This window comes from Rhinatrema bivittatum, chromosome 19 (genome assembly GCF_901001135.1).
Source record: "Rhinatrema bivittatum chromosome 19, aRhiBiv1.1, whole genome shotgun sequence".
Classification (NCBI taxonomy): domain Eukaryota; kingdom Metazoa; phylum Chordata; class Amphibia; order Gymnophiona; family Rhinatrematidae; genus Rhinatrema; species Rhinatrema bivittatum.
This window is the reverse complement of record NC_042633.1, coordinates 19,415,532-19,443,103: the sequence shown is the minus strand read 5'-3', so window position 1 is coordinate 19,443,103 and position 27,572 is coordinate 19,415,532. Positions and strand designations below refer to the sequence as shown.

General features: G+C 51.9%; 1 protein-coding gene across 1 annotated transcript; it reads left to right on the top strand.

Annotated features, from left to right (window-relative positions):
• Window positions 1–941: 941 nt before the first annotated feature.
• Window positions 942–26,072, top strand: LOC115080844 (sacsin-like). The gene is made up of 8 exons (XM_029585287.1): window positions 942–1,029; window positions 1,408–1,449; window positions 7,082–7,169; window positions 7,979–8,090; window positions 8,850–8,996; window positions 10,113–11,550; window positions 12,133–12,221; window positions 13,253–26,072. Exons 2-8 carry the CDS (start codon window positions 1,427–1,429, stop codon window positions 24,175–24,177), a joined length of 12,822 nt encoding a protein of 4,273 aa, XP_029441147.1. The 5' UTR covers window positions 942–1,029; window positions 1,408–1,426; the 3' UTR covers window positions 24,178–26,072.
• The last annotated feature ends 1,500 nt before the right edge of the window (window positions 26,073–27,572 follow it).

Genomic DNA, 27,572 nt, shown 5'->3' with positions numbered 1-27,572 from the left:
CATCTGTTTAGACCTGAAATCATGTAGGCGATTGGGGGGGGGCGTGCAAATAAAAAAGGACTGGATCAGCTTCTTTGGAGAGTTCTTAGGAAGGAGGCAGAAACGAAACTGAACTGGTGCAGTGGCTTGGATTTCCCTTTTTCTCTGGGCCAGGGTTTGGTTTTGAGGTTGCCACCTTGGATCGGTGCCAGGCACACACAGGGCACTGCTGAGTTTCGGTTCTCTCCTCACACACTCTTTCCTGCCCTCCCTTCCTTGAATTTATTTCACTTTTGCAGGACAAACTGCTCCAGTCCTAGGTTCTGTGCCTTCTCCTCCCCCCAATGCATGCAGGGAAATGTAGTTCCCTCACACTTTTCTTAAGAGTTAATGAGAGCCACTCATCCCATCAAGCAATGGAGTGGGTGGTAACACCAGGACCGGATCGGCCTCCGGGGCTTGACCTGTCGGGGGGGGGGGGTGCCCTTGCTCCAGGGTAGGACACTGCCAACCCTGCTTTTCCCGGCCTCTGTCGGTCCATTTATTTCTTGTTTCTAAGCCAGCAGCCCGGGAGGGACTCCCAGTCTCGCACAAGTAAAGGGATATGGAGCCCGTGACCAGGACAAGGAGGCAGCTGGCACCTGCCCCTAGCCTGGCATCAGGCCACCAGTCCTGATACCCCCCTCCAAGCCAGCGATTTGTCTCTGCTGTTCCTCTGGTGCAGCAGCTGGGGATGGTTAGAAAGGGAGGGGCAGCAGCAGCCCGTGGGTCTGGATCCAGCCCTGGCTAACCGAGTCGCTCCCAGGTAGCCGCAGGAGGGGAGGAGGCGCGGCTACGGAGAAGCGCTCACGAGAGGGGAGGGGCGCGCCTTACTCGGAGCCGGGAAAGCGAAACCTAAGGAGCCGCTCGCTCATCTCACTTTCACTTTCTATTCCTGCAGGGAGGGGAGGGGAGGGGGGAGTGGGGTATATCAGGAGGCGGCCCGGGGAGGGCAGAGCCCGCATTCCCGTCCCGGCAAGGAGAAGGTACCTGGATCCCCCAGTCCTGCAGGTGAGACCCTTCCCCCCCCCCCTTCTTAATCCCTACCAGGTGGGTACTCACCCACATCGTCTGTGTTATCAGTGCCGTATGCATCCCCACCTGCATCTTCTGTCATCCCTCCCGTGAGCATCCCCTCATTGTTATCACTGGCCCTGAGCATCCGCATCTTCTGTGTTATCAGTGCTGTGAGCACCCCCACCCACTTCTCAGCGTTATCAATGCCATGTGCATCCGTAACTGTTATCTGTGCAGTGTGTGCTTTCCTTTGGTAAATCACCCTCCCCCCTCCCTGTTATCGGTGCTGTGTACACGCCTGTTATCCGAGTTGTTCGTGCTGTCTACAATCCCTTTTTCATGGTTTATTTTATTTTCTGTTCCCCTCTTCAGACTTAAATGCTAAGGAGCAATGTTCACGAGGAAACGGAGGCGGTGAGTGTTTGATCTGAGCTCTAACCTTCTTACTGCTTTTACGGCGTCTATCCCCTGACTCCGGCTCTTGCCAGGGATCCACGCCGGGACCAGCTTTTTTCTGCAGCCGGGGCAGATATGCAGAATGATGCCCCCCCCCCCCCCTTCCCAAATTATCCAGCGGCTGCTCCCGTTCAGCGCTTTCTCCTTTGGCGGCGAAGGCTCCAGCAAAGTACCTCCACCCTCAGCCCCTCCACTCCTGTCCAACAGCCCAATCTCTCCCACCCTAGCAGCTTCCTCAGCCCCAGCAGTACTTCTCCCCCGACCACCTGCTCGGAGACAGAAGCCCCCTTTCCCAGGGCTGGTGCTAGCGTTTTTGCTGACCTCCCCCCCCCCCATCAAGTAATGGAGTGAGTGGTAACACCAGGACCGGATCGGCCTCCGGGACTTGACCTGCCGTGGGGGGGTGCCCTTGCTCATTCATTCATTCATTCATTCATTCAATCTCTGTCCCGGGCTCACTAAAAAAAAAAAATAAAAAATCCTAGCTCCCTCCAGTGATACAAACTTGAAAAAACTGACACCAGGACCCTCCCCCCCCCCCTGGCAAACCCTATAGCCTTCAAAATTGCCCCCCCCCCATTCCAGACACACAATTAAGAGTTCTACATTTCTAATAACATTTGACATGAACAATATGAAAGTACCATATTCTGAGGTTTTTTTGTTGGCACCATAGCCGTGCATGTAAACATAACGGTTTTTTTTACCCCAGAAAACTGTACTTTGAATATTCTTTTCATGTAAAACCTACTATAGATGAATCCATCTTAACTGTGTGCGTGAAGGGGGGGTGGGATGCAGGAGTACAAGATCCACCCAGGGCACCGGATCAGCTGGCACTGGCCATGGGTTCCGGGGGAGGGGAGGGGGCAACAGTTTGTAAAGTTTAGGCTGCTGGAAGGAGCTGGGCCTAAAACAGAGAATAAATGAAAATGCAGGAGGGGCAGCACAATAACTGTTCAAACAGCGCAGCCAAAAGGCGAGCACTGGCCCTGCTCGCTCTCCCCAATGAAGACCGTACAGGCTGGCGGTGGAAGCAACAGAGGAGGAATGACCTATGGTCTGCATGTGTGTGTGTGTGTATATGATGGGGGGGGGGGGGGGGGGGTGAGTGTGTGAATGGGAGGCTGCCTGATTTATTGGGGGGGGGTGGTGTGTGAATGGGAGGCTGCCTGATTTATTGGGGGGGGGGGGTGAGTGTGTGAATGGGAGGCTGCCTGATTTATGATGGGGGGGGGGGAGTGTGTGAATGGGAGGCTGCCTGATTTATGATGGGGGGGGGGTGAGTGTGTGAATGGGAGGCTGCCTGATTTATGGGGGGGGGGGTGTAAATGGGAGGCTGCCTGATATGGGGGGTGAGTGTGTGAATGGGAGGCTGCCTGATTTATGATATGGGGGGGGGGGTGAGTGTGTGAATGGGAGGCTACCTGATTTATGATGGGGGGGTGAGTGTGTGAATGGGAGGCTGCCTGATTTATGATGGGGGGGGGTGAGTGTGTGAATGGGAGGCTGCCTGATTTATGATGGGGGGGTGAGTGTGTGAATGGGAGGCTGCCTGATTTATGATGGGGGGGGGTGAGTGTGTGAATGGGAGGCTGCCTGATTTATGATGGGGGAGGTGAGTGTGTGAATGGGAGGCTGCCTGATTTATGATGGGGGGGTGTGTGTGTGTATATGATGGGGGGGGGGTGAGTGTGTGAATGGGAGGCTGCCTGATTTATGATGGGGGGTGAGTGTGTGAATGGGAGGCTGCCTGATTTATGATGAGGGGGGTGAGTGTGTGAATGGGAGGCTGCCTGATTTATGATGAGGGGGTGAGTGTGTGAATGGGAGGCTGCCTGATTTATGATGGGGGGGTGAGTGTGTGAATGGGAGGCTGCCTGATTTATGGGGGGGGTGTGAGTGTGTGAATGGGAGGCTGCCTGATTTATTGGGGGGGGGGTGAGTGTGTGAATGGGAGGCTGCCTGATTTATGGGGGGGGGGAGTGTGTGAATGGGAGGCTGCCTGATTTATGATGGGGGGGGGTGAGTGTGTGAATGGGAGGCTGCCTGATTTATGGGGGGGGGGTGTAAATGGGAGGCTGCCTGATATGGGGGGGTGAGTGTGTGAATGGGAGGCTGCCTGATTTATGATATGGGGGGGGGGTGAGTGTGTGAATGGGAGGCTGCCTGATTTATGATGGGGGGGGTGAGTGTGTGTATATGATGGGGGGGGTGTGTGTGTGTATATGATGGGGGGGGGGAGTGTGTGAATGGGAGGCTGCCTGATTTAGGATGGGGGGGTGTGTGTTGTGTATAAAAAAATTGATGGGGGGGGTGATTGTGTGAATGGGAGCTGCCTGCTTATGATGGGGGGGGTGAGTGTGAATGGGAGGCTGCCTGTTTATAGGGGGGGGGTGGGTGTGTGATGGGAGCTGCCTGATGTATGATGGGGGGGGGTGGTGTGTGATGGGAGTCTGCCCTGATTTACGAGAATGGGGGGTGAGTGTGTGAATGGGAGCTGCCTGATTTATGATGGGGGGGTGAGTGTGTGAATGGGAGGCTGCCTGGATTTATGATGGGGTGGTGAGTTGTGTTGAATGGGAGGCTGCCTGATTATGATGGGGGGGGGTGAGTTGGTGAATGGGAGGCTGCCTGATTTATGATGGGGGGGTGAGTGTGTGAATGGGAGGCTGCCTGATTTATGATGGGGGGGGTGAGTGTGTGAATGGGAGGCTGCCTGATTTATGATGGGGGGGTGGTGAGTGTGTGAATGGGAGGCTGCCTGATTTATGATGGGGGGGTGAGTGTGTGGTGAATGGGAGGCTGCCTGATTTATGATGGGGGGGGGTTGAGTGTGTGTGAATGGGAGGCTGCCTGATTTATGATGGGGGGGGTGTGTGTGAATGGGGAGGCTGCCTGATTTATGATGGGGGGGGGTGAGTGTGAATGGGAGGCTGCCTGATTATGATGGGGGGGGGGTGAGTGTGTGAATGGGGAGGCTGCCTGATTTAGATGGGGGGGTGAGTGGTGTGAATGGGAGGCTGCCTGATTTATGATGGGGGGGTGAGTGTGTGAATGGGAGGCTGCCTGATTTATGATGGGGGGTGAGTGTGTGAATGGGAGGCTGCCTGATTTATGATTGGGGGGGGTGAGTGTGTGAATGGGAGGCTGCCTGATTTATGATGGGGGGGTGAGTGTGTGAATGGGAGGCTGCCTGATTTATGATGGGGGGGGTGAGTGTGTGAATGGGAGGCTGCCTGATTTATGATGGGGGGGGTGAGTGTGTGAATGGGAGGCTGCCTGATTTATGATGGGGGGGTGAGTGTGTGAATGGGAGGCTGCCTGATTTATGATGGGGGGGGTGAGTGTGTGAATGGGAGGCTGCCTGATTTATGATGGGGGGGTGAGTGTGTGAATGGGAGGCTGCCTGATTTATGATGGGGGGGTGAGTGTGTGAATGGGAGGCTGCCTGATTTATGATGGGGGGGGTGAGTGTGTGAATGGGAGGCTGCCTGATTTATGATGGGGGGTGAGTGTGTGAATGGGAGGCTGCCTGATTTATGATGGGGGGGGTGAGTGTGTGAATGGGAGGCTGCCTGATTTATGATGGGGGGGGTGAGTGTGTGAATGGGAGGCTGCCTGATTTATGATGGGGGGGTGAGTGTGTGAATGGGAGGCTGCCTGATTTATGATGGGGGGGGTGAGTGTGTGAATGGGAGGCTGCCTGATTTATGATGGGGGGGTGAGTGTGTGAATGGGAGGTGCCTGATTTATGATGGGGGGGTGAGTGTGTGAATGGGAGGCTGCCTGATAGATGGGGGGGGAGTGAGTGTGTGAATGGGAGGCTGCCTGATATGGGGGGGGGGAGTGAGTGTGTGAATGGGAGGGTGCCTGATATGGGGGGGGTGAGTGTGTGAATGGGAGGGTGCCTGATATGGGGGGGGTGAGTGTGTGAATGGGAGGGTGCCTGATATGGGGGGGGGTGAGTGTGTGAATGGGAGGCTGCCTGATATGGGGTGTGTGTGTGTGTGAATTGGGGGGGCCTGCCTGGGATGGGGGGGTGTGGGTGTGAATCGGGAGGGGGGGTGAATCGGGGGGGAGGCGGGGCTGCCTGGGATGGGGGTGTGTGTGTCAATCGGGGGCGGGGCTGCCTGATATGGGGGGGGGGGTGAGTGTGTGAATGGGAGGCTGCCTGATATGGGGGGGGGTGAGTGTGTGAATGGGAGGCTGCCTGATATGGGGTGTGTGTGAATCGGGGGGGGGGGGGGGGCGGCGCTGCCTGGGATGGGTAGGTGTGTGAATCGGGGGGGCGGCGCTGCCTGGGATGGGTAGGTGTGTGAATCGGGGGGGCGGTGCTGCCTGGGATGGGTTGGTGTGTGAATCGGGGGGGCGGTGCTGCCTGGGATGGGTGGGTGTGTGAATCGGGGGAGGGGGCTGCCTGGGATGGGTGGGTCTGTGAATCGGGGGGGGGGGGGCTGTCTGGGATGGGTGTGTGTGTGATGTCTTTCAGACAGGCTGTGTGTGTGTATGGCTCAGGCTTCTACGTATGAGAGAGGCTGTGTGTACATGAGTGGGTGTGTGTTCATCAGAGACGGGCTGTGTGTGTGTCTCTTTCAGACAGGGTCTGTGTATGTGAGGCACCCTGTGTGCTGTGGGTGTCTCTTTAGACAGGCTGTGTGTGGGTGTCCCTTTCAGACAGGGTCTGTATGCGTGAGACAGGCTGTGTGTGCGTGAGACAGGCTGGGTGTGTGTGTCCCTTTCTGACAGGGTGTGTATGTGTGTGTCCGTCCCCGTGTCCGTCCCCCGTCCCCGTGTCCCTTTCAGACAGGGTCTGTATGCGTGAGACAGGCTGGGTGTGGGTGTCTCTTTAGACAGGCTGTGTGTGCGTGAGACAGGCTGGGTGTGTGTGTGTGTGTCCTTTTCTGACAGGGTGTGTATGTGTGTGTCCATCCCCCTGTCCGTCCCCGTGTCCCTTTCAAACAGGGTCTGTATGCGTGAGACAGGCTGTGTGTGGGTGTCTCTTTAGACAGGCTGTGTGTGCGTGAGACAGGCTGGGTGTGTGTATGTGTGTCCCTTTCTGACAGGGTGTGTATGTGTGTGTCCATCCCCCTGTCCGTCCCCGTGTCCCTTTCAGACAGGGTCTGTATGCGTGAGACAGGCTGGGTGTGGGTGTCTCTTTAGACAGGCTGTGTGTGCGTGAGACAGGCTGGGTGTGTGTGTGTGTGTCCATCCCCCTGTCTGTCCCCGTGTCCCTTTCAGACAGGGTCTGTATGCGTGAGACAGGCTGGGTATGGGTGTCTCTTTAGACAGGCTGTGTGTGCGTGAGACAGGCTGGGTGTGGGTGTCCCTTTCAGACAGGGTCTGTATATGTGAGACACATTGCCACCCTTGGCCTTGCTTAAGCATGGAGGTGGCGCAGGGCCTGAGCTGCTTGTTCCTAACTTAGGACACCCAGGAATTTATTTTGTATTGGTACCCAGATTTGGGGGGGGGGGGGGGGGGGGAACAGGAGGGGTCCCCAACTCTTACGGCCACTAAAGGTCAAGGTGCCTTGATGATGCCAGCCTCGGTGGGGAGGCCGTGCTCACCTGACAGTCTCTCTCCCCAGGAATGGATTCAGCCAGCGGTCTCCCCCGTTCCTGACCTACCTGAAAAACATCCTACACAAGTACCCAGATGGCGGCCAGATCCTGAAGGTGATGGGACTGTCCCCATATCCCAGGGGGGAGGGGGGGTTGGTCTCGCATGCAGATCCTCCTCAGTCTATAAAACCTCAGATTTGGGTTCAGTGGAGCTCACAGGGCGGAGTGTATGGACCTGGCAGTCTAGAAGGCCATAGGAGGGGGATCTCTGGACCCGTGGGTAGGAAACGTGACTGATTTGCTGGAGGTTGGGAGGGTGGGATTTCAATAGGGCAAAGTCGCCTGAGACTTTTAGGGAAGAGCCAGGGAGTGGAGCTGGGCCAGTTGAACTATTGACTGGTCAGTAGATTTGTGTCTCCCCAGGGTCTCTCTTCTGAGAGCTGCCATACTTCTGGGTAGAGAGACCCCGATGGCTCCATGTCACCTGCAACAGACTGATACAGTCCAAGCATGGCCATATGTGCATCAGGGGTCAAGCTTGGGCTATCTCAACCTGTCCTACGGTCACTCTTAGACAGGTGGAGTGGCACAGGAGCACCATCTCCCTCCAATGATTTGCCACTCCCTGTCTCTGTCTAGCCCAGGGGTAGGCAGCACCAGTCCTGGAGGGCCACAGACAGGCTTGGGTTTTCAGGACATCCACAATGAATATGCATGAGGGAGATTCGCATACGGCGGAGGCAGTGCATGCAGATCTGTACCTCCTGCTTATTCATCATGGCTGTCCTGAATACCAGACTTGCTTGTGGCCCGCCAGGACGGACGGTGCCCTACCCCCTCGCCTAGCTTCTGGTCCTGCAACCTTTCGGAAGCCTTGATGTTAAATGTTCCCATTTTCTCTTTGCTGCGGGGTGGGGGGTTAGGAGCTGATCCAGAATGCGGACGATGCCGGTGCCCGGGAGATCATCTTCCTTCACGATGAGAGGGATTACGGGATGCAGAGCCTGCACTCCGAGGACCTGCAGAGCTTCCAGGGTAAGGCACCGGGGGTCCCCCCCAAGGCTCGCTTTCAGCACAGTTTCAGGTCCAGCAGCTTCATGCCCCTTCTTTTTCCCCTGCAGGCGTGTGAGGCCCTGTCTGCCCCCCCCCTTTGACCTGGCAAACTCCCTGTGCGTCGGCCGGAGGGTCTCGGTTCATTTGGGCTGGGCCGAGCTGGTTCTGGTTACTCTGCTCCATCTCTGAACTAGGGGCTCATCCCTCTCTGATGCCTTCAGCCTGGCGTCACAGCTAGAGAAGGCACTGGCAGGGATGCTGGAGGCTCATGTATGGCATTCGTAAGAAAGGTTCTGGGTCTGGGCACACTATATAGTGTTCCTTCCTGGTGCAGTGCCATGTACCCCAGCTGGTTTTGCCCTCAAGCCTTCACAACTAGGGATCCTCTTGAACGCCATTGCTGTTTCTGCCCCCATCACCTCCCCTGGGAGGCTGTTCCTCGCAGAAATATATTTTGCTGTTACTCTTCTCTCCTTGGAGCCTCATCCCATGACCTCTTGTTCTAGAGCGCTCTTTCCTCGGAAAAGGTTTACTTCTTGTGCATGAATCCTTTTGAGGAATTTGAACGTCTGTTTCTATCCTATCGCCCCTGCCTTTCCTCTCGAGGTCCGTAAGCCTCATCTCGTACGACCTTTGGTGCAGAACCAGCAACATTTTAGTCTATTTCCGTCGTTGGCTTCCATGCTTCTCTGATTTTGACGTGGCCAGCCATCTCTATGCTGTTTTTCCTCCGCCTTGCAGGTCCCGCTCTCCTGGCGTACAACAATGCCATTTTCTCCCCGGAGGACTGGGTGGGCATCCAGCACACAGGCAACAGCATCAAGTTGAAAGACCCCAACACAGTGGGGCGATTCGGACTGGGCTTCAACTCGGTCTATCACATGACAGGTAAGGCCAAAGGAGCAGCCACTAGGAATCCAGGCTTCGAGTGTTAATCCCACACCCTACCATGGAGACCCTGCTAGTCACTTTCTCCCGCTGGGCTTCGCTTTATCCAGTTGACGTTGGCAAAGGAAATATCATCGTTCCCTCACCCCTTTAGAATTACAGCCAAAGTCCAATTGACTTCTTGTCCGTTTGGGTGAAAGAATGCCATCACCCCAGCAGCAGAGCAGCTCGTGACATCACAAACTTCCTAATTTTGCTCCATGGTGGGGGGAGGGGCACTGATGCATGGAGCTTGGGTTGGGAGAGTGAGTTTGGGATTTTGATAGACTGGGGTGTGGGAGCTCAGGCTGGAGTGTGGCATTTTGGAGGACCTGAGCCTGGGAGCGTGACTCTGGGATTCTGGTGCACTGGGGTGTGAGGGACCTTGGGTTGGGAGTATGAGCCTGGGCTTCTGGTGCACTGGGGTGAGGGACCTTGGGTTGGGAGTATGAGCCTGGGCTTCTGGTGCACTGGGGTGAGGGATCTTGGGTTGGGAGTGAGAGCCTGAGCTTCTGGTACATTGGGGCATGAGAGCTCAGGTTAGGAGCGTGAGCCTGGGCTTCTGGTGCACTGGGGTGAGGGACCTTGGGTTGGGAGCGTGAGTCTGGGATTTTGATACACTGGTGCATGGGAGTTTGGGTTGGGAGCAAGAGCCTGGGCTTCTGGTGCACTGGAGTGAGGGACCTTGGGTAAGGAGTGAGAGCCTGGGCTTCTGGTACATTGGGGCATGAGAGCTCAGGTTAGGAGCGTGAGCCTGGGCTTCTGGTGCACTGGGGTGAGGGACCTTGGGTTGGGAGCGTGAGTCTGGGATTTTGATACACTGGTGCATGGGAGTTTGGGTTGGGAGCAAGAGCCTGGGCTTCTGGTGCACTGGGGTGTGGGACCTTAGGTTAGGAACATGAGCCTGAACTTCTGGTGCACTGGAGTGAGGAAGCTTGGCTTGGGAGTGGGGTTTGTGAGCATTTGTTGCTTGTTGGTAGGGGATCCTGTTCTCTGAGAGTGGGAATGGAAATCCTTAAACGTTATCCAAGTTACTGATGTGCATTTCCTCTTCCCCTCACCTTCTTTTGTCGACAGACCTACCCGGTGTCCTCAGTGGCAAAGAGGTTGGCCTGCTGGACCCTCAGAAGGCTGTATTTGATGACGGAGGCTACAAATGGAGCTTGGAGTATCCAGAGGACAAAGAGGAAATTGAAGCGTGTGCCGACCAATTTCAGCCCTTCTGGAATGCTCTGGAAGCCATCGATCGGGGCTCCTGGGCCTCTATTGCAAGAGACAACTGGTTCCCGGGGACGCTTTTCCGCTTCCCGCTCCGAAAAGCAGCCTCCGAGATCTCCGATAACCTTTACAGTGCAGAGCGGGTACAAGAGCTCTTTGATTCCTTTAGCGGAGATGCCGGTATCAGCCTGCTGTTCCTTAAGAACATCACCAAGTTGACCCTGAAGAGCATCGGGAGTGACGGAGTTGTAAAGCACCTGCTGACAGCCAGTGCAACTGCCCAGGACAATGGGACCTTGGGCATGGCCTACCCTAGTAGTGGTTCTCCCCAGCTCCTCACCTCCACGTGCCTGAAAGTGATTTCACTGCAAAGACCTGGCCAGGATGACCAGGAGGGTAGGTGGCTGGTGACGACCGGCATAGTCAAAGGAGGAAGCTTCCTGGCTCTGGAAGACCTTGCCAAGAAGCTGAGCAACAGGCCCACCGTGGCCTTGGCCTACCCTTTCACCGATGAGGGCAGGGACGTTTGCGAGGGGCGGCTGAGTTGCTTCCTGCCACTCCCGGACAAAGAAGAAAACAGGACAGGCCTCCCTGTCCACATCAATGCCAGCTTTGATCTGACCGACGACAGGAGGAGCATGAAATGGGTGGAGGCGGACCAGCAACATGATGAAGCTGCCCAGTGGAACCAGCTGCTGGTGGAGGAAGTCCTGCCCCTGGTTTACTGCCAAGCGGTCCAGGCAGCCGGGGGTCTTGTCAGGTCCTCCAGAATGCCAGGCGCGGTGGCCTATGGTATTTGGCCAGACCCACTTAAGACACAGCACAAAGAGAGGTGGCATAACCTTGTTAAGAAGGTTTCCCAGGAGCTCTTAGGCCTGGAGGTCGTATACTTGGCATCTGACATCTGCCGCTGGCTGAAACCGTCTGATGCCATCTTCCTCCCGACCATGGAAGATCAAACATTGCAGAGTACCCTGGAGGACCTCCTCCTGTCAGTGGGGGAGTCTCTAGTGAGGGTCCCAGAGCATGTGCAGAGAGCTCTCCAGTTGACTCCCAATAATCAGACAGTGTTGAAGACTGTGTCACCCTCGTTTATCCGTGGGGTCTTGCACAAAGGTGCCTGGAACCACATCCCCAGCCGGCAGAAGCTGCAGGTCCTGGAGTACGTCACCAGTGATGAACAATACCGAGACCTCCTGGGGCTCTGGCTTTTGCCCTTGTCCGACGGAACCTTTGCCAGCTTCCAGACCACGGACGGGGATGGGGTGGTCTATCTAGACAGCCCTCGCTTTCCGAGGTGGGTGAGCCAGCAAGCCTCCTGGTTAGTCGCCACCTTGCCCCACGTCCATCCAGCAGGAGAAGCCGGACTTGGTTTCATCCATGCATGGCGTTGTTCGTTTTGATTTTCTTAGAGGTGTTGATGGGGGGAAAAATCAGAACCTACAATTCCATGCATGGAATGGGTCACCATCAAGGACAGGCTCAGCCTGTTTGGGTGGCCTGGGGTGAGGTGCAGCCCTACTTGTAGTACCCTCCGTGCCTTGATAGGAAGTGCCAGAAACATCTCCTCGCCATTCCTTTGAGCATGGCACCCGACTGGTTTGAAGTGATATCATCTACGATATCACAGCCTTGCTGGCCCAACTGGGTTTGGTGGTGGGCGAGGTGGCTGGTGGCCGCTCTGTTGCCAACATGGCTGCTTGTGGGGAGGGGAGAGAAAGAAAGAGGGAGATTGTTTGGTGGGGACATTTCAAGTCTGAACAATCTGAAATGAAATTAGGACTCTTCTTGCCGGGGGGGGTGGGGAGGAAGCAGATGGATTGCTTCTCGGGGAAGCGCTGGCTGAGGTTTTTCTGACGTTCTTCATCTTTTCTCCCAGGATTCTTCTGCCTGGTCTCCTCCAAAGGTTTCCGCCTCCTGATATTAAAACGGAAGTCCTGCAGCGCCTTCGAAGGATGGCAGAAAGCAGTAAGTCCACTCAGGGCACATGGGATGAGCCAAGCCAAACTACACATCCCAGAATGCTTTGGAAGATATGGGGGGGGGGGGGGGGGTCATAGTTCTCCTGGAAATCAGTAGATGATGTAACATTTGGGTAAAAAGTCTCCAAGGGGAGTGGAGGTGAAAAAGGAGGAATGGTCAAGAGCAAGATAGCTCAGATTTACAGGTTTAATGTAGAGCAAAAAGTCATTTTGGGGCCTAGAAACTCTGGAGCGAGGTGGGGGGGGGGGGGATCGTGTATGAGAGGGAGGTGAAGAGGCCACCGCGTAGAAGAGCAATCTGGACACTGATCTTATCGGATGACGTCAAGACTCCCAAAACAATACCCAAAGGACGGTGGCCGGAGCCAGGGGGGGAGAGAGCCAGCAGGAAATACCTCTGGACAGGTCCGTTCTGGAGCCTGTATCTCTCTGAGAGGACTGAGAGAAAGTAAAGGTGGTCCAGAGAGAGGCTCCCATTATGACAAATCAGCCAGAACAGACAATTGGTTATGGGCACTCGCTCCAGTGCAGCTTCTGCCTTGCCTTGTTATACATCATCAGCTGCAGCGCCATCTTATCTGGACAAGCTGTGAGGGGTGGGGGCAACTAGGGCTTAAATGCTTCTAGGGAGGGGCACAGAGGATCCTTCGGGGTGGGGGAGTGAGGGGTAAAGCCTGGGAGGGGCGCAGAGGATCCTCGGGGGTGGGGGAGTGAGGGGTAAAGCCTGGGAGGGGCGCAGAGGATCCTCGGGGGTGGGGGAGTGAGGGGTAAAGCCTGGGAGGGGTGCAGAGGATCCTCGGGGGTGGGGGAGTGAGGGGTAAAGCCTGGGAGGGGCGCAGAGGATCCTTCGTGGTGGGGGAGTGAGGGGTAAAGCCTAGAAAGGGCACAGAGGAGACTCTGTGGTATTGTAGAAGGAAGGGCAAATGGGCAGAACGCAGATGAGATTTTAAAATCTTTGTCTATAATTGAGGAAACAATGTCAAGGCCTTGGACCTAATTTTTTTTTGTTCTTTGTAGGAATTTTCAGTAACCTCAAATGCCTGGATACAGCAGTGATCACAAATCATCTGAAGGCTGCCCTTCCAGAGACCTGGCGGCAGGGCTCTGACCCCATCACCTGGTACCCCGGAGACTCCCATCATCCTCCAAGAGACTGGCTGCATGAATTCTGGAACTTTCTCCAGCGTGAAGTTCAATACTTATCTCCCTATGAGGGCTACCCCCTTGTCCCCCTGAGGCCCGTGGGTGGTGAGGGGCAGTGCGTCTGCCTGGCAAGGCTAACCGCAAAGTCCTCTCTCCTCTGCCAAACCCAGAACTGGCAGAACCTGACAGAGGACATGGCCCAGGTGTTGGAGGAGGTTGGCTGCACTGTGATACGCCAGTGGGATGCAAAGGTGTGGCACAGGCAGCTCTCAAACTACATTTTGGAGCCTACGCCCAACAACATCCTGAGGGCGTTTGCTCATCTGGGGGTCAGCAAGGTTCTTGGGGCTCTTGCTGGGGTGCCCCCTGAACGTAGGAAACTCCTTTGCGACTTGCTTTCCCGGGCCCCCTCCTTCAGCGCCCAGGAGCTGCAGCTGCTGGCTCAGCTGCCGCTCTTCCTGAAGGCGCCTGCCTTTCGCTCTCCGGGCTCGGAGCTGGGAGCTGCCGGCGGTGCCCGAGCCGTAGAGCAGCACGCCGTCCCCGCCGTTCCCGGCGAGCTGCTGCTGCTGCCGGAGACGCTGCTGCTGTGCCGGGACGAGCAGGACCGGAGGCTCTTCCTCCAGATGAGGGTTCAGCTCCTGAGCTCCTCGGACGTGGCTCTCTTGGCGGCGACGGCCCTCGGCCAAGGGTTCTACGTGGGAAAGCGCGATCAAGGGGAGCGCCTCATGCTGTGGATTTTGAGGAATGGGGATTTGCTCTTCAGCCAAAACCCGTCGTTGAAGCAGATGTGTGGCAACCTGGCATTCCTCCCTTCCAGCGGGCGCCTCCTGCAGCCGTTTGCTCTCTTTGACCCAAACGTCAAAGCATTTCAGGACTTGTTTGGGCCCGAACGGTTCCCCCCCCAAATCTACCATGAAGATTCTGTGCTGAGGTCTCTGAGGAACCTGGGCTTGAAGGTGTCCGTAGCAAACATCACCGCGCAGGACATCTTGAAAGCTGCCGAGGAGGTGGATGCCACGCACGAAGGGGCTGGCTTTTCAGCTGCCGAAAGGAAGGCCAAGGCGCTGATCGGAGTGTGCAACGAGACCCGGGTGCTGTCTCAGTTTTGCTCGGCAGACTTACAAAGACTGCGTAGCCTGGCATGGGTGCCCGGCAGTTCGCCCACAGCCGAGGTCTCGTTCCACAAGCCCCAGGAGCTCAGAAGCATGAAGCACCGCAGCATTGTGGAGTTGGCAATGCCGCTCACCAACGCCTTTAATGAGGAGGTGAACGACCTCCTTGGCCTCAATGGCCCACCCCCTCCCGAGAAGGTAGTGGAGAATCTGAAGTCCCTCAGTAAGATCTACCAGGAGAAAGATGCTCATGCGCTGCTCTTGGATCTTCACTGCATTTACAAGCACATGCAAGACCACCTGAGGCAGTTCTCGGCTTTTCTGAAAGGCGTGATGGTCTGGAATGGGGATGGCTTCTCTGATCCTAGTGAAATTCTTTTGTCCTACCCGGAGGACTTGGATCTGAGCTGCCTGATAAATAAGGTTCCACAGGGATTCATCATCTACAAAAATCTCTACCTCAGCTGTGGGGTTTCCAAGACCTTGTCGGAGGCAGATGTGGCTCGGCTGCTGCATAAAATGGCACAGGATGTTGAGGGAAGGGAGTCCACATGTGGTACGGAGGCGGAACTGAAGCTGGCCATATCCATTCTAGACTGGATGAAGAGGAAGGGCCACCAGCGTACAGACGACCTGCCCATCCCAGTGCAGGCAGACCATGGTGGCTTTCTTCTGAGGCCGCTCTCCAGCACCTTGTTCTGTGATATGCCCAGGGAGCACCTGAGAGAGCTCAGTGGTGAAGACGCAGATTTCCCCATTGTTCACGAAGACGTCTCGCTGGCCTTGGCCACGTTTCTGGAAGTCCCCCTTCTCAGCACCAGGGTCCTGAAGCCCGAATTCTTTGAGCTCTGGGGACCCTCTGAGCCTATCACGCTGCGGATCAAAAACATCCTGCGGGAATACAGCGAGCAAGTGGACCTCTTTAAGGAGATGATCCAGAATGCAGATGATGCAGGTGCCACCATGTGCAGCTTCCTGGTGGACTGGAGGCAGAACCTTGAGTCTCGAGTCAGCCTCATAGACCCTGGCATGGCGACCTGCCAGGGAGCAGCCTTGTGGTCCTACAACAATAGAGTATTCACTGAGGAAGACTTCCGTAACATCACACGTGTTGGGGCAGCTACTAAAGAGAACCAGGTTGAGAAGATCGGAAAGTTTGGCCTGGGTTTCAATACGGTGTATCATGTGACAGATGTGCCTTCAATCCTTAGCAATGGAGAACTTATCATCTTTGACCCAAATGTCAGCCATCTCCGAAAGCATATCAAAAGCGATGCCATCCCTGGCATCAAACTGAATCTCCAGAAGCAGGCTCGAGTGCTCCAGCTTTTTGCCGACCAGTTCCGCCCTTACGATGACATCTTTGGCTGTGAGTTGAAAGAGCCCTTTGACTATAACGGCACGCTCATCCGTTTGCCTTTCAGGACTGAGGAGGAAGCCAGAGCATCCAAGATCTGCAATGAGGTCTTCAGCAAACAGCGGGTTGGCATGTTAGTGGCCAGTTTCCAGGACTCCTCCCACGACCTAATTATTTTTCTAAGAAGCGTGAAGGAGGTGAGTCTGAGCTATCTCTCCGATGATTCTTCGTCCCTGGAGGATCGAATGTCAAAGCAACTTGAGCTTTGCAGAGAGCAGGTTGAAAGACTGGCAGTGCCTCAGGGTTTCCTGCTTCAAAACAAGCAGAAGGCTGCTGCTGACCTTATAGGAAGACAGGAGGTCATCGATATTACTGGCTCTAGCATCATTAAGGTTACTGCAGTGCAAATATCGGGCAATGACACAAAGCATTATCTCCTTCACTCCAGCTTAGGCATCGGGGAATCGCTTGCAATGTTCCAGCAGAATCAGCAGGGGAAGCAAACGTTTGCCCTTCCATTGGCTGGCACTGCAATGCCACTGAAGAAGAACATTGACACAGGAAGGTGGGCGCCGGCTCTAGAGAATTTTAGCGGCCAAGCCTTCTGTTTCTTGCCTCTTCCCATTTCCACTGGCCTCCCACTTCACATAAATGCCTCCTTCTCTGTCATGTCCAACCGGAAGGGTCTATGGGACACAACAGACAAGGGCGCATGGAATCGCGCATTGCAACACGATGCAGCTCTGGTAGCCTGGACACGAGCACTGGCCCAGCTACAAATAATGGCCCAAGAAGGTGACCTGGAAGATTATCACTACTACACGTTTTGGCCTGATATCAATAAAACCAAATCTCCTTTTACAGAACTATTGACAGCTTTCTACCAAGCAGTAGCCAATGGACTTGCAGATGGTGACCTTGCCTTGTTTAGCAATGGGCAGGAATGGTGCACCATGAAGCATGCTTGTTTCTTGAACTCTGACATTGTCCAGGACAGGCAGCTAAGTGAGATAGCCACCAAAGTCTTCTCTGCTGTGCTTCAGAAGCCATATCTGGCCATCTCACTGCCAGACTGGGTGAAGGCAAGTTTCCAGGCCAGCAACTGTACCAGGATTCTTCTCCAGAACACCTACGACTGGGAGAAGTTCCACAGGGACATTGTTTTTAGTAACTTGGGCTCTCTGGAAACAGATGCCAGGAACGCCCTTGTCATTCAAGCCATGGATATGAACAGCAAGGAAGTAGACCAGCTCCTCAGGTCTGTGCCGTGCATTCCATCAACCCCCGATGGGAAGCTGCAGCTGATTGGGAAAATGATCCACCCCCAGGGGAAAGTGGCTCCACTGTTTGAGCAGGAAGTGGGGAGATTTCCCCTGGGGACACAAGGTGATTTCCTAAATCCTGAGAGGCTGGCCCGCCTAGAGTCCCTTGGTATGATTAAAGACCACATATCCATGAAAGAACTAATGGAGAGAGCCCACACCATTCCAAGGATCTGGAAGGGCAGCAAGGAGAAAGCCTGCACCCGCATCCGACACATCCTGGACCTGTTGAAAGACCTCGTTGATCAGCGCTACAGCAACAGCGAGCAATCAGAGTTCAGAAGCATCTCCTTTCTTCCCACTGTTCTTCCCAGGGACAATCTCAAGAAAGGAATTGGTGATGTTGCCCTCAGGAAGCCCACAGACATTTATCACTACAAACACCAAAGGCTGGTAGACTTGAGCGAACCAGTCTTGTGCAAGAGACTCGTTGGACAGGACTACAAAGTTGCTTCGGATGTCATCTGTTTTCTGGGTCTGCGTTGTGACCCTCCTGTTGAGACTGTGATGCAGCAGTTGGAGGACGTGTACAAAAATTCCAGATCTATAAGCAACCCAGACCTAATGCAAACTGTGAAAAAATGTTATGCCTACCTGAACAAGATGATAGAGGAAAATTCAAGTGAAAGATCAAAGATTAAAAGCAAAGCTCTCGACTTTCCTTTCATTTTGGTAGGCCAAGAGTTTGTAGGTTTAGACTCTGTTGCCCGCACCCTATCTTTTGATGCAGCTCCATACCTGCATCGGCTACCTGAAGATTACCTGGAATTCAAGAACTTATGGGACTGTGTAGAGCTGTACGAGGAGTTTAGCTTTGAGAACTATGTGGCTGCCCTTCAGAAAATGGAGAAGAAGCATAAACGAAAGCGCCTGCCAAGAAAGGAATTGGAATTGGCTCTGCATCTGATCAACATTGGACTTGATGGGACGTCTACGGACGATTCGGTCAGCCTTCATGAGGCTCAGCATATCTTCTTACTGGGTGAAGACAAGATCTTGCATCATGTGGACAAGCTTAACTACAATGATGCCCCCTGGATAACATCTGATATGGAAACGCTTTTCTGCCATGAGAAGATCCCTCGTGCCATTGCCTTGAAGTTCCACGTGCCCACCAAAATTCACCGAACGCTTCAGAGCCTGAAAGTGTGTGAGCTATCCCATTGGGTTTCAAATTTTGGGGCCAAGGAAGACCTGACGAGGCGCATCAGCAACATCATAAATGAGTACTCTGCCAAGAGAGACATTCTGAAGGAGCTGATCCAGAATGCAGATGATTCTGGTGCCACAGAGCTCCATTTAGTATGGGACAGCAGGACACATCCAAGGACTTCCGTCTTTGGAGAAGACTGGAAACCCCTGCAGGGCCCGGCTCTCTGCATCTACAACAACAGGCTGTTCACCCCTGAGGACATTGAAGGCATCCAGCAGCTGGGCAGAGGTGGAAAAGGGGACAGACTTGACAAGACAGGGAAATATGGACTTGGATTTAATGTAGTCTACCACCTAACAGACTGCCCTTCCTTTGTGACGGGGGACAGCATGCTGTGTGTCTTTGATCCCAACCTCATGTTCTTGCCTACATCTAATGAAAGCTCTCCTGGTGGCATGTTCAGTGTCAACAAGGAATTCAAGACTACTTTCCAGGATGTCTACAACACGTACCTTCCTACTCTGTTTAACCTTGAGCAGGGCACCCTCTTTCGTCTGCCACTGAGGACAGCCCAGATGGCAGCCAAGTCCAAAATTTCTCAACAAACTGTCTCAAGCGAAGAGATCCAGGAACTGAGGCAGGCGCTAGAGGACGCAGACAGCTTAGTCCTGTTTCTGAACAACCTTCAAAAAATTACTTTTTCAGAGATCTCAGAAGATGGAGGCCAGCTACAGAAAGTTTTTTCCGTGGAAACCAAGATGACTGACCAGTGTTTAGATGACAGATCGGACTTTAAAAAAAAACTCTGCCAATATGCTGAGAATGATCAACTCATGGCTGACATCGTTCCATACCAGGTGTTGTACACAATGGATGTGAAGTGCAGCAACTCCAGATCGGTCACACGTTGGATCTTGGCCAAGCAAATTGGAGTTCAAGGTGAAGACAAAGTGGCCGATCTTTGCAAAGTGAGTGAACGTTTAAAGCCGACCCTTCTGCCACATGGTGCTGTAGCAGCCTGCATTAACCACTACACCACAGGCAGAGCATTTTGCACCCTGCCACTTCCAGTGGAAACTGGTTTGCCTGTTCACATCAGTGGGAACTTCAATGTGGACTCCTCCCGCAGGGATATCTGCAAGGAAGATGGTGGAAGTGCCAAGACTGAATGGAACTCCTTGCTCCTGACTCACCTTCTTGCCCCATTGTACTGTGATCTCCTATCTCATGTGCTGGAGACGCTGGCTCCGGACTTGAGGGAGCCACTACAATTTGAATGCTTTGATAAATGCCAAAACTTTCTTCAGTCGAGCTATTTGAGATTCTTTCCTTGCATTAATGACAAGGTTCCTCCGTTGTGGCAGAAGGTGGTAAGTCAAATGTACTGGAATATCGGCGAGAAACTACTTCCACTTATTCCAGTTTACAGGGTGGAGACTATCCAAATCCACACGTACAGCAAAGAGATTTTCATGGTCCGCTGGTCAACAGTTGGTCAGAAAGAAGCAACTGCACAACCCCATTTCATCCTTCATAATTTAAATAATAAGATGAGAGCAGTTCTGCAAAACCTCAACATAAGTTTGGTCCCTCCTATAGGGTATTTCCAGAGTGTCTTTGAAGAGTTTAGGCGAGCGGGTGTGCAGGTTCTGGAACTAAACCCCAAAACAGTCTGTAACTTCCTGAAGGTCTGCAGTGTGCACCCAGAAGGCCGCAATCTTCCTGTGCCTGTCAGCCATACTCTTCTGAAAGATGAAGCCTCTTGTTCCTTGTTGTTGAGCTTCTGTCTCCAGGAATTTGAAGAAGAGAATGGTCATTGTCTAAGTGGGCTGCCTCTTATGGTGACGGAGGATGGCATCCTCAGGTCGTTCAGTCTTGATGATCCCAAGTACTACTCTCCATTCTGTGACCTTTTCCCAGCACACAGTCATCGCTTTGCTAGTCAGACAGTTATTGAGGCTAAACATGCCAAATTACTTCAGAGGATGGGTTTTCTGAAAGGCTTCAGCATCCAGGAGTCGGTCCCTTACATCAAAGAGCAGCTGGAGCAGGTCAGCAGTTGTCTGAAGCTGTCTGAACAGGATACGGCATGGCTAGGCAGATTATGGAAATTCTTTGCAAGTAATATCAAAGTTAAAGACAAAGATACCAGTGGAATATTCAAGGCTTTCCTCACTCTATTTTCTGACTGTTCTCTTTTGCCAGTGCAATATAGCAGTCCTGCTGATGGCCTCTTTTTAGTGCCCCTTAGTTCTCTGAAGACCACCATCTTTGAAGTAAAAGATGACATTACTAAAATGCTTGCCACATTAGGATTTGTCAAATTAAAGGAGGGAATTATACCATTTACCTTAGCCTTTCACGTCATCAAGGACCAAATGCTGCAGACAAATGATTGCTCTGCAGTCTTGGAGCAACTGTGTGCCAGGACTGACCTCCAGTGGTGTAAGCTTAAGGAGTGGAAGATGGACCATATGCTGAGGTTTTTCTTGGCCAGTATCTGTAACTTAAATGACAAGAGCTTGGCCAACCTCAAGTCCCTGCCCTTGTTTCAGGTGATGCAGGGACGTCGCACGTCTTTGAACGCGTATAGCAAGATGTACATCCTGGATACCAAGCTCTCAGAGAATGTAATGAACTTTAGGGAAATGTACATGCTTGATGGCCAGACGGTTTTCCTTCTAAATACTGGCATCAACAGGGAGCTGAGCGAGAGCTTAAACATCAACGTGATCCGGGATGTAGAGTTTTTCGTTGTCTTTATCATTCCACGTCTGTTGCACCTTCATGAAGCACAGCTTCTGAAAGTCCTGCAGCTCCTGCAAAGCATAATGCACTATTGTTGGAAGGACTATCTGAGTCAAAAAGACGCCATCATCTCCTCTCTCAAGCCCATCAAATTCATCCGGGATAGGACAGGAGTACTTCAACAAGCTTCTTACTATTATGACAGCAGTGTAGAGAATTTTAAGATCTTAGAGCTGCAGGCAAGGTTCATCCCTGACAAGTTCTTTGAAAGTCTTGGACGTGATAGTTTACGTGAGCTACTCAGAGATCTTGGCATGAAATGTGAGATATTGGAGGATGACTTTGTTCTGTTTGCAACCCAGATTGGACAAGAGGCAAGACAGGGCATTACAGTGGCCAAGCTGGCTCCCAAGATAAAAGTGCTATTCTCTTGTTTGCTTTCCTGGAGGAAGAAAAAGCTCCAGGACCGCTTTCTGTCCACTGTACGTACCATTAAATTCCTAGCCCCACTGCAGGTTGACCGTAAGCTTCAATCTTTCCATCTGCCCCATGTTAAGCATGATAAGCTGATTGCTCTCAAAGGTTCATTGATCCCACAGCAGGATGATGATATCAAGTTGGTTTGGACATCCATGGACATCCTTCCAAAACAGTCTATACTCTCAACGAACAAAGAGATACTGGAAAAATGTGGAGTTCTCTGTGTTCCACCCCCCCCCATGGTTCTGGAGAACATTAAGAATGTGTGCAGAGCACCATGCCGGAGCAAAGACCTGGTGGAAATTCGGAGTCAGGTACTCAAGGCCACCTATAACTTTCTGCAGAAAGACCTGAGTTTTGATGCTAGCTCCCTGGCAAGCATACCGTTTATTCTGGTAAAGAACAATGACCTTGCAAAACCGAGCCAGGTTGTATTTTCCCTGATAGAAGATCATGTGTTTTGCCCGTACCTGTACAAGGTGCCTTCACTATTGGCTTGTTATAGTGGGCTTTTGCAGAAACTTGGTGTAGAGGCTGAGCCCACTATATTTCACTATGCCAGGGTACTCTCTGCTATCTATGAGGAGACCAAGGAGAAGGAAACCCTACATGGCAACATTAAAAAGACTGTTTCTGTGACCACTCAGCGACTCTTTGACCTTCTAAATGAAAAGAAGAAAAATGACCTCAAAGACCTGAAACCCCTCTACCTTCCAGCCACCGATGGGAAATTGTATGAATCTTCTGCCCTGGTTTTCAATGACCGCATATCCCCAATGGCAATGGTTAAGCTAGATGGCATTTTCAAATTCCTTTTCAATTTACATAAAAGTATGTTTATTGACCTTTACGGATGGAAGCAGCTCCTTAAACATCTGCCCGAGGACATGCGCCCTAGGCTTCTCACGGAGATTACAGAGGAGAGCATTGCAGATCAGTCACTGCAGCCATGTATTGATGGGGTCGGCTGTGAGCTCCGGTCTCAGCTGCAGGATCTCTTGGGTTCTTGGAGCTTTCAGGAAGGACTTGTATGTCTCCTGAGAAGACAAGCAAAAGGAGAAATAAGCGAGGAGCAGGCTGTTGAGAAATGCAGCACTGTCTTTGACCAACTAGAGATCATTTGTTCTCCAAAAGTGCAGACTGTCCTTCTCTATGAATCCCAGCCTCTGCCTGGCACTAGCCTTTCCAGGGTTGTCTTCATCAAGAAAGGAGGCGACGGTCCATGTCAAGTTTATCTCACGCATAAGGACAAAATGTCAATGGCAGAAACTATTAGAGTAATCGATGCTCTGGCTGAAGAGATGAATGAAATAATGAAGGGTTTCCTTACCTCGGACTCCATGAAGGTCCTTCGGCAAATGCTGGCCTGCAAGAGCCCAGAGGAGATTGAAAACATTCTGCAAACAAACGAGATATTCATTGAAAGCTTTACGGGCCTCAATGCCTACGCCTTGCCCAAAGCAGGTGAGGAGATCCCCAAGGAGTGGCACGACTGCTTGGACATGAGCATCCTTAATGCTTTCCAAGAGGGCGACTTCGTCGGTTACTTGGACCCATCTGAAAAGGAGCTGTACCTCTATGCAATCGTTATGGAGCAATTGGAGCTCAAAGTCAGCGGGCGTGGAGAAATACAGATGTATCGCATCACTCTGGGACCAGACTGTCTTATGGACGTCAGCGTCCTCGATTTGTACCAGTTCAAGAGCAGCACAAACTCTCAGAGCAAGGACCGAGCCTTGGTGCTGGTGGAGAATCTGAACGACCAGAGGGAAATCCAGGATAGGTGGTTTGAGAAGTCTCTGGGAGACATCCAGGCAGAGATTGATCGTCATCTCCAGGAGATCTGGAAGCTGTCCCAGGACGAAAGGAAGAAAGCCATCAGGCGGCTGTACCTCTGCTATCACCCGGACAAGAACATAGGGCAAGAGAAACTGGCGGATGAAATCTGCAAGTACCTCCAGCAGAGGATCAGGGATCTAGAGGGAAGGGGAGATGGCAACCAGCCAAGCCATGCTGGGAAGCAGTACAACTCCTCTTCTGGCTTTTCACATTGTTGGAGTGAGTGGAACAGTGAAGCATCTAGGCACAGAGACAGCCGCAACAGATTCTCTTCCAGTCACAACTGCCAGTATGATTTCTGGAGTTACCATAGCAAGCGTCAAAGGCGGTTTGATTTCCGGAGCTCCCACGGGAGCTATCCGAGAGGGAAGGAGAACCTGAATCCAACAGAAGCCCGGCGCTGGGTGAAGCAAGCACGGTGTGACCTCCGAGCCGCGGCTCATGACACTGCCAGTGGTAGCACAGAGTGGGTGTTCCACAAGGCCCATCAAGCGGTGGAGAAAGCTCTGATTGCCGCTCTCCTTTTCAAGCAGGGGTCGTTTGCAGAAGGCTCCTCCATCATCTGCTTGGCGAGAAATGTGTCTGCTTTCGGTGCCGGCCTGCAGAACATAACAGGGCAAGTCACGAGACTGCAAGGGCACGGGGTGGACAACAAGAAGACCCAATACCCCACCTACCACACACCACCCAATATCCCCAATGACAGCTTCCCAGCAGACAAAGAGGCAGAGGTGCTGCAAGTGGCTGGGGATATCCTTGAAGCCATTGAGAGATTCATCCAACCATAAGCCAACGTGTTAGCAAGAGCTAATGAACTGAGGCCTGCGTCATAAAGGCAGCTTCAGGGGAGGATATGACCTCCACCCAACCCTGCAGGGCCAGATCTTTCACCATCATTCCCATCTCCCTATCTTCTGCCACAAGGCCAGTTCTTGGAGGAGAGAGGCATGATTGTGTTAGGGCTTTTCAACTCTAGGCTGCAAAGCCCTAATACAGTAGTTAAATCTGTCTGTCCAGACGCACTATAACTCCCCTGCTAGTGATCTGATCAGGGTGAAATTTGGTGGGCCTGGCACCTATCCCTGTTCAGGATGACCTCAGTCTTGATAAGGGTGAGGTCATTTTTAGTTGGGCAAATCTGTGTGACCACTGCCATTCCAGCCATTATTAGCATGGGTTCTTACCCTTGTAGGCAATATTTTTTAATAACGATTTGTTTTAACAAGGTGCCTCCTTCCGTACCAGACCAACTTCAATCCTGCCCTGAAGCAGTGTTAGTGGGCTGGTCCAGGGATAATGAGTTGCTCCCCCCCTTGTACCCGTATCCACAAAATAGAGCTGTACTGGGCACCTGTGTGTTTGTTTATAAATTCTTAGCCCCCGTATCTACAATACTAGGTGGATTACAATAATACATACATATTCAGTTACCAAAACCTAACAATCTAAAACAACGTAAAACTTAAAGAGCTAAGACATAAAACATACTCAAACTCATTAAAACAAAATATATGCATGTGCTCAGATAAACGCCTTAATACTCATAATTTGTAACACAGCAATTGCCAGACTCATTGAAAATCACAAGATCTTACTCCATTAACCTCACTGTCACAGACCCAACATATTGAAATGTTACTATGCGCACACATCATGATGTGAGTTTAAAACAAAGTTTTGAAAGGCCTGCTGAAACGAATGGGTTTTTAACATTTTACGAAAAGTTATTAATGATGATGCACTTTTCAGTGGTTCAGATAAGGCATTCCACATCCTGGGCCTTGCCAGGTAAAAAGTCCTCTTTCTGCATTCCTTAAGATGCACCTGTTGGAAAGATGGCATTGATGACCAATTTTGTGACCAGGTCATGAGGTATGGGGCAGACACATTTTTAACAAGGCATTGAAACAAGGAGAAGCCAAATTGTTTAAAGCTTTGTACTCCAATAAAATCGATATATACTTTATCTGCCAACATCTAGGGAGCCAATGCAACTGAGCCAGAATGGGAGTAATATGCTCATGAGGCCTTGGTGGAGAACGGCCTAGGGCACTCCTGCTAGCACTGGGCCTAGGGTTGGACAGCTGGCTGCATAGGTGCAGACCTGGTTGATCCAGTCCTGGTTTCAGGAACTACAGGTCAGAGGGAGGAAAGGAAAGACATTAAGCTAGGACTGGATCAGTCTTTTCCAGTACAATAAATACAATGGAATGCAGTTGGCAATCCGAAGCCTGTTTAGCTTCTAAGGGGTCAATATTCAGCTGTCTGCTTAAGAGATCTGAAAAACTTAGCCCGATTAAACAAGATCTTGAGCAGCAAAGACACGGCAAAGCTTAAGTTTATCTGGATCATATTAGGACAGATCTGTGGCATGATCAGATTTACCCGGACAACACTGGATATTGGCGTTATCTGGATAGGTTAAGCCCCGGCCTGAAATGTCCTTGGAACATCTCCTGCTTATCAGAGTAAACTTTTTTTTTTTTTTTTTAATCTGACTAAACACTTAACCCGGATCAAGCAGGGGAGGCCGACGCAGCGGGAAACTCAAATCCCACAAGGTATCCAAATTCCAATCTTATCGAAAATTAGCCAAGTGGCAAACCATTTGCACATGGACCTTTGCAAAAAAAAAAAAAAAAAGATAACAAAATCCCTCCATTTGGGCCATTCTGATGCCCTCGTCCGCCTTCCCCCTTCCTGCCGGGGTGGGGGACCAGACTCAAGGGCAGCTGGCGAATAAGCCACCTGGATTTCAGGACAGCAGAGACCGTTCCAGGCCGAGCGACTTCCTGTTCTGAGCTCTCTTGCTGTCCTGAAATCCAGGTGGCTGGAAGCCGCCTTGAGTTTGGCACATAAGAGAGTCCTTAATATTGCGTATCCCAAAGGTGGGGGGACCACAAGACTTTTTTTCGCTGATTTTCGGCTGTTGGATGTCCCCTTTTTGTGATAGTTTTGCGTTTTTTATTTCATTTGTATAGGTCGTCCCGCGAGCGGCGTCTCTTACTGGGTAAGAGAACCATCCCCTGCTTCTCGGGATGCTTCTCTTATTCTGGGAAGAGGCCGCGCTCACAGGAAAGGTTAATTGATCATTGCCGGGTCTTGCTGTACCCGTTCCAGGGACCCCAGCAGCGATTACTACAAACTGAGCAGCCCCTGACAGTCCAACCATTTCCAAATGGGCGTTACGTAGTCCATTTCTATGTTCATTTGTTACGCTGCTATTTACTGTGTTTGTTCCTTCTGCCGTGTCAGAAGTGAATTGAAAGTTTTTTGTTTTTTTAATGTATTGTTTGTTAACAATTTTCAAACAGTAAAACAATGTACATATATTATGCAGGGAAGGACTTCCAGGAATTATCAATGTAATGTTACACAATATTATTATGTATATTACATAGCAATGGAATAATTTTGTCTGAGAAAATTAAAGTGCTATAAAAGAAGCTGTTGTTGTGTCTTCCTTTAGGTACGGTAGAAGAAGACCAAACGGCCCATCCAGTCTGCCCAGCAAGCTTTCGCACTTTTTTTTTCTCTCATACTTATGTTACTCTTGGCTCTTAGTACCTTTTTTATTCTATTTCCCTTCCACCCCTGCCATTAATGTAGAGAGCAGTGTAGGAACTGCATCTAAGTGAAATATCTAGCTTAATTAGTTAGGGGTATTAACCACTGCAATAAGCAAGCTCCACTGATACTTATGTTTATCCAGACTATGTAATTCAGTCCTTGCTGATTGTTGCCTGAATATAGATCCACCTTTCTTCATTCCCCCCTGCTGTTGAAGCAGAGAGCTATGTTGGATATGCATTGAAAGTGAAGTATTAGCTTATTTGGTTTGGGGTAGCAACCGCCATAACAAGCAAGCTACTCCCCACTTTTTTGTGAATGCAAATCCTTTTTTCCACATTTCCTCATTGCCTATGAGGAATCTAGCAAAGACAAAGTCACTGCTGCTCTCCTAGGTGTCCACTCCTCCGTTGCGGGTGTAGAGAGTAGAGACCATATCTGATGAGATCGGGGTAGGGTGTGGTGGGTTTGGGTGGTAATCTTGTAAAGAGTGCCCAATGTGTCCAATTTTTTAATCAAGGCATTTATTTATTTAAAAGTCTTTAGAGTTTGCAGTCAAACGGATGTGTTCAGGGAGAGCGTTCCACCGAGCTGGATCTGCCACGGACAAGGC

Coding starts and splice junctions, on each gene's coding strand:
- LOC115080844 (XM_029585287.1), top strand. CDS start 1,427: ATGTTCACGAGGAAACGGAGGCG. Junction 8,091..8,849: donor GGACCTGCAGAGCTTCCAGG/GTAAGGCACCGG, acceptor TCCGCCTTGCAG/GTCCCGCTCTCCTGGCGTAC. Junction 12,222..13,252: donor TCGAAGGATGGCAGAAAGCA/GTAAGTCCACTC, acceptor TGTTCTTTGTAG/GAATTTTCAGTAACCTCAAA.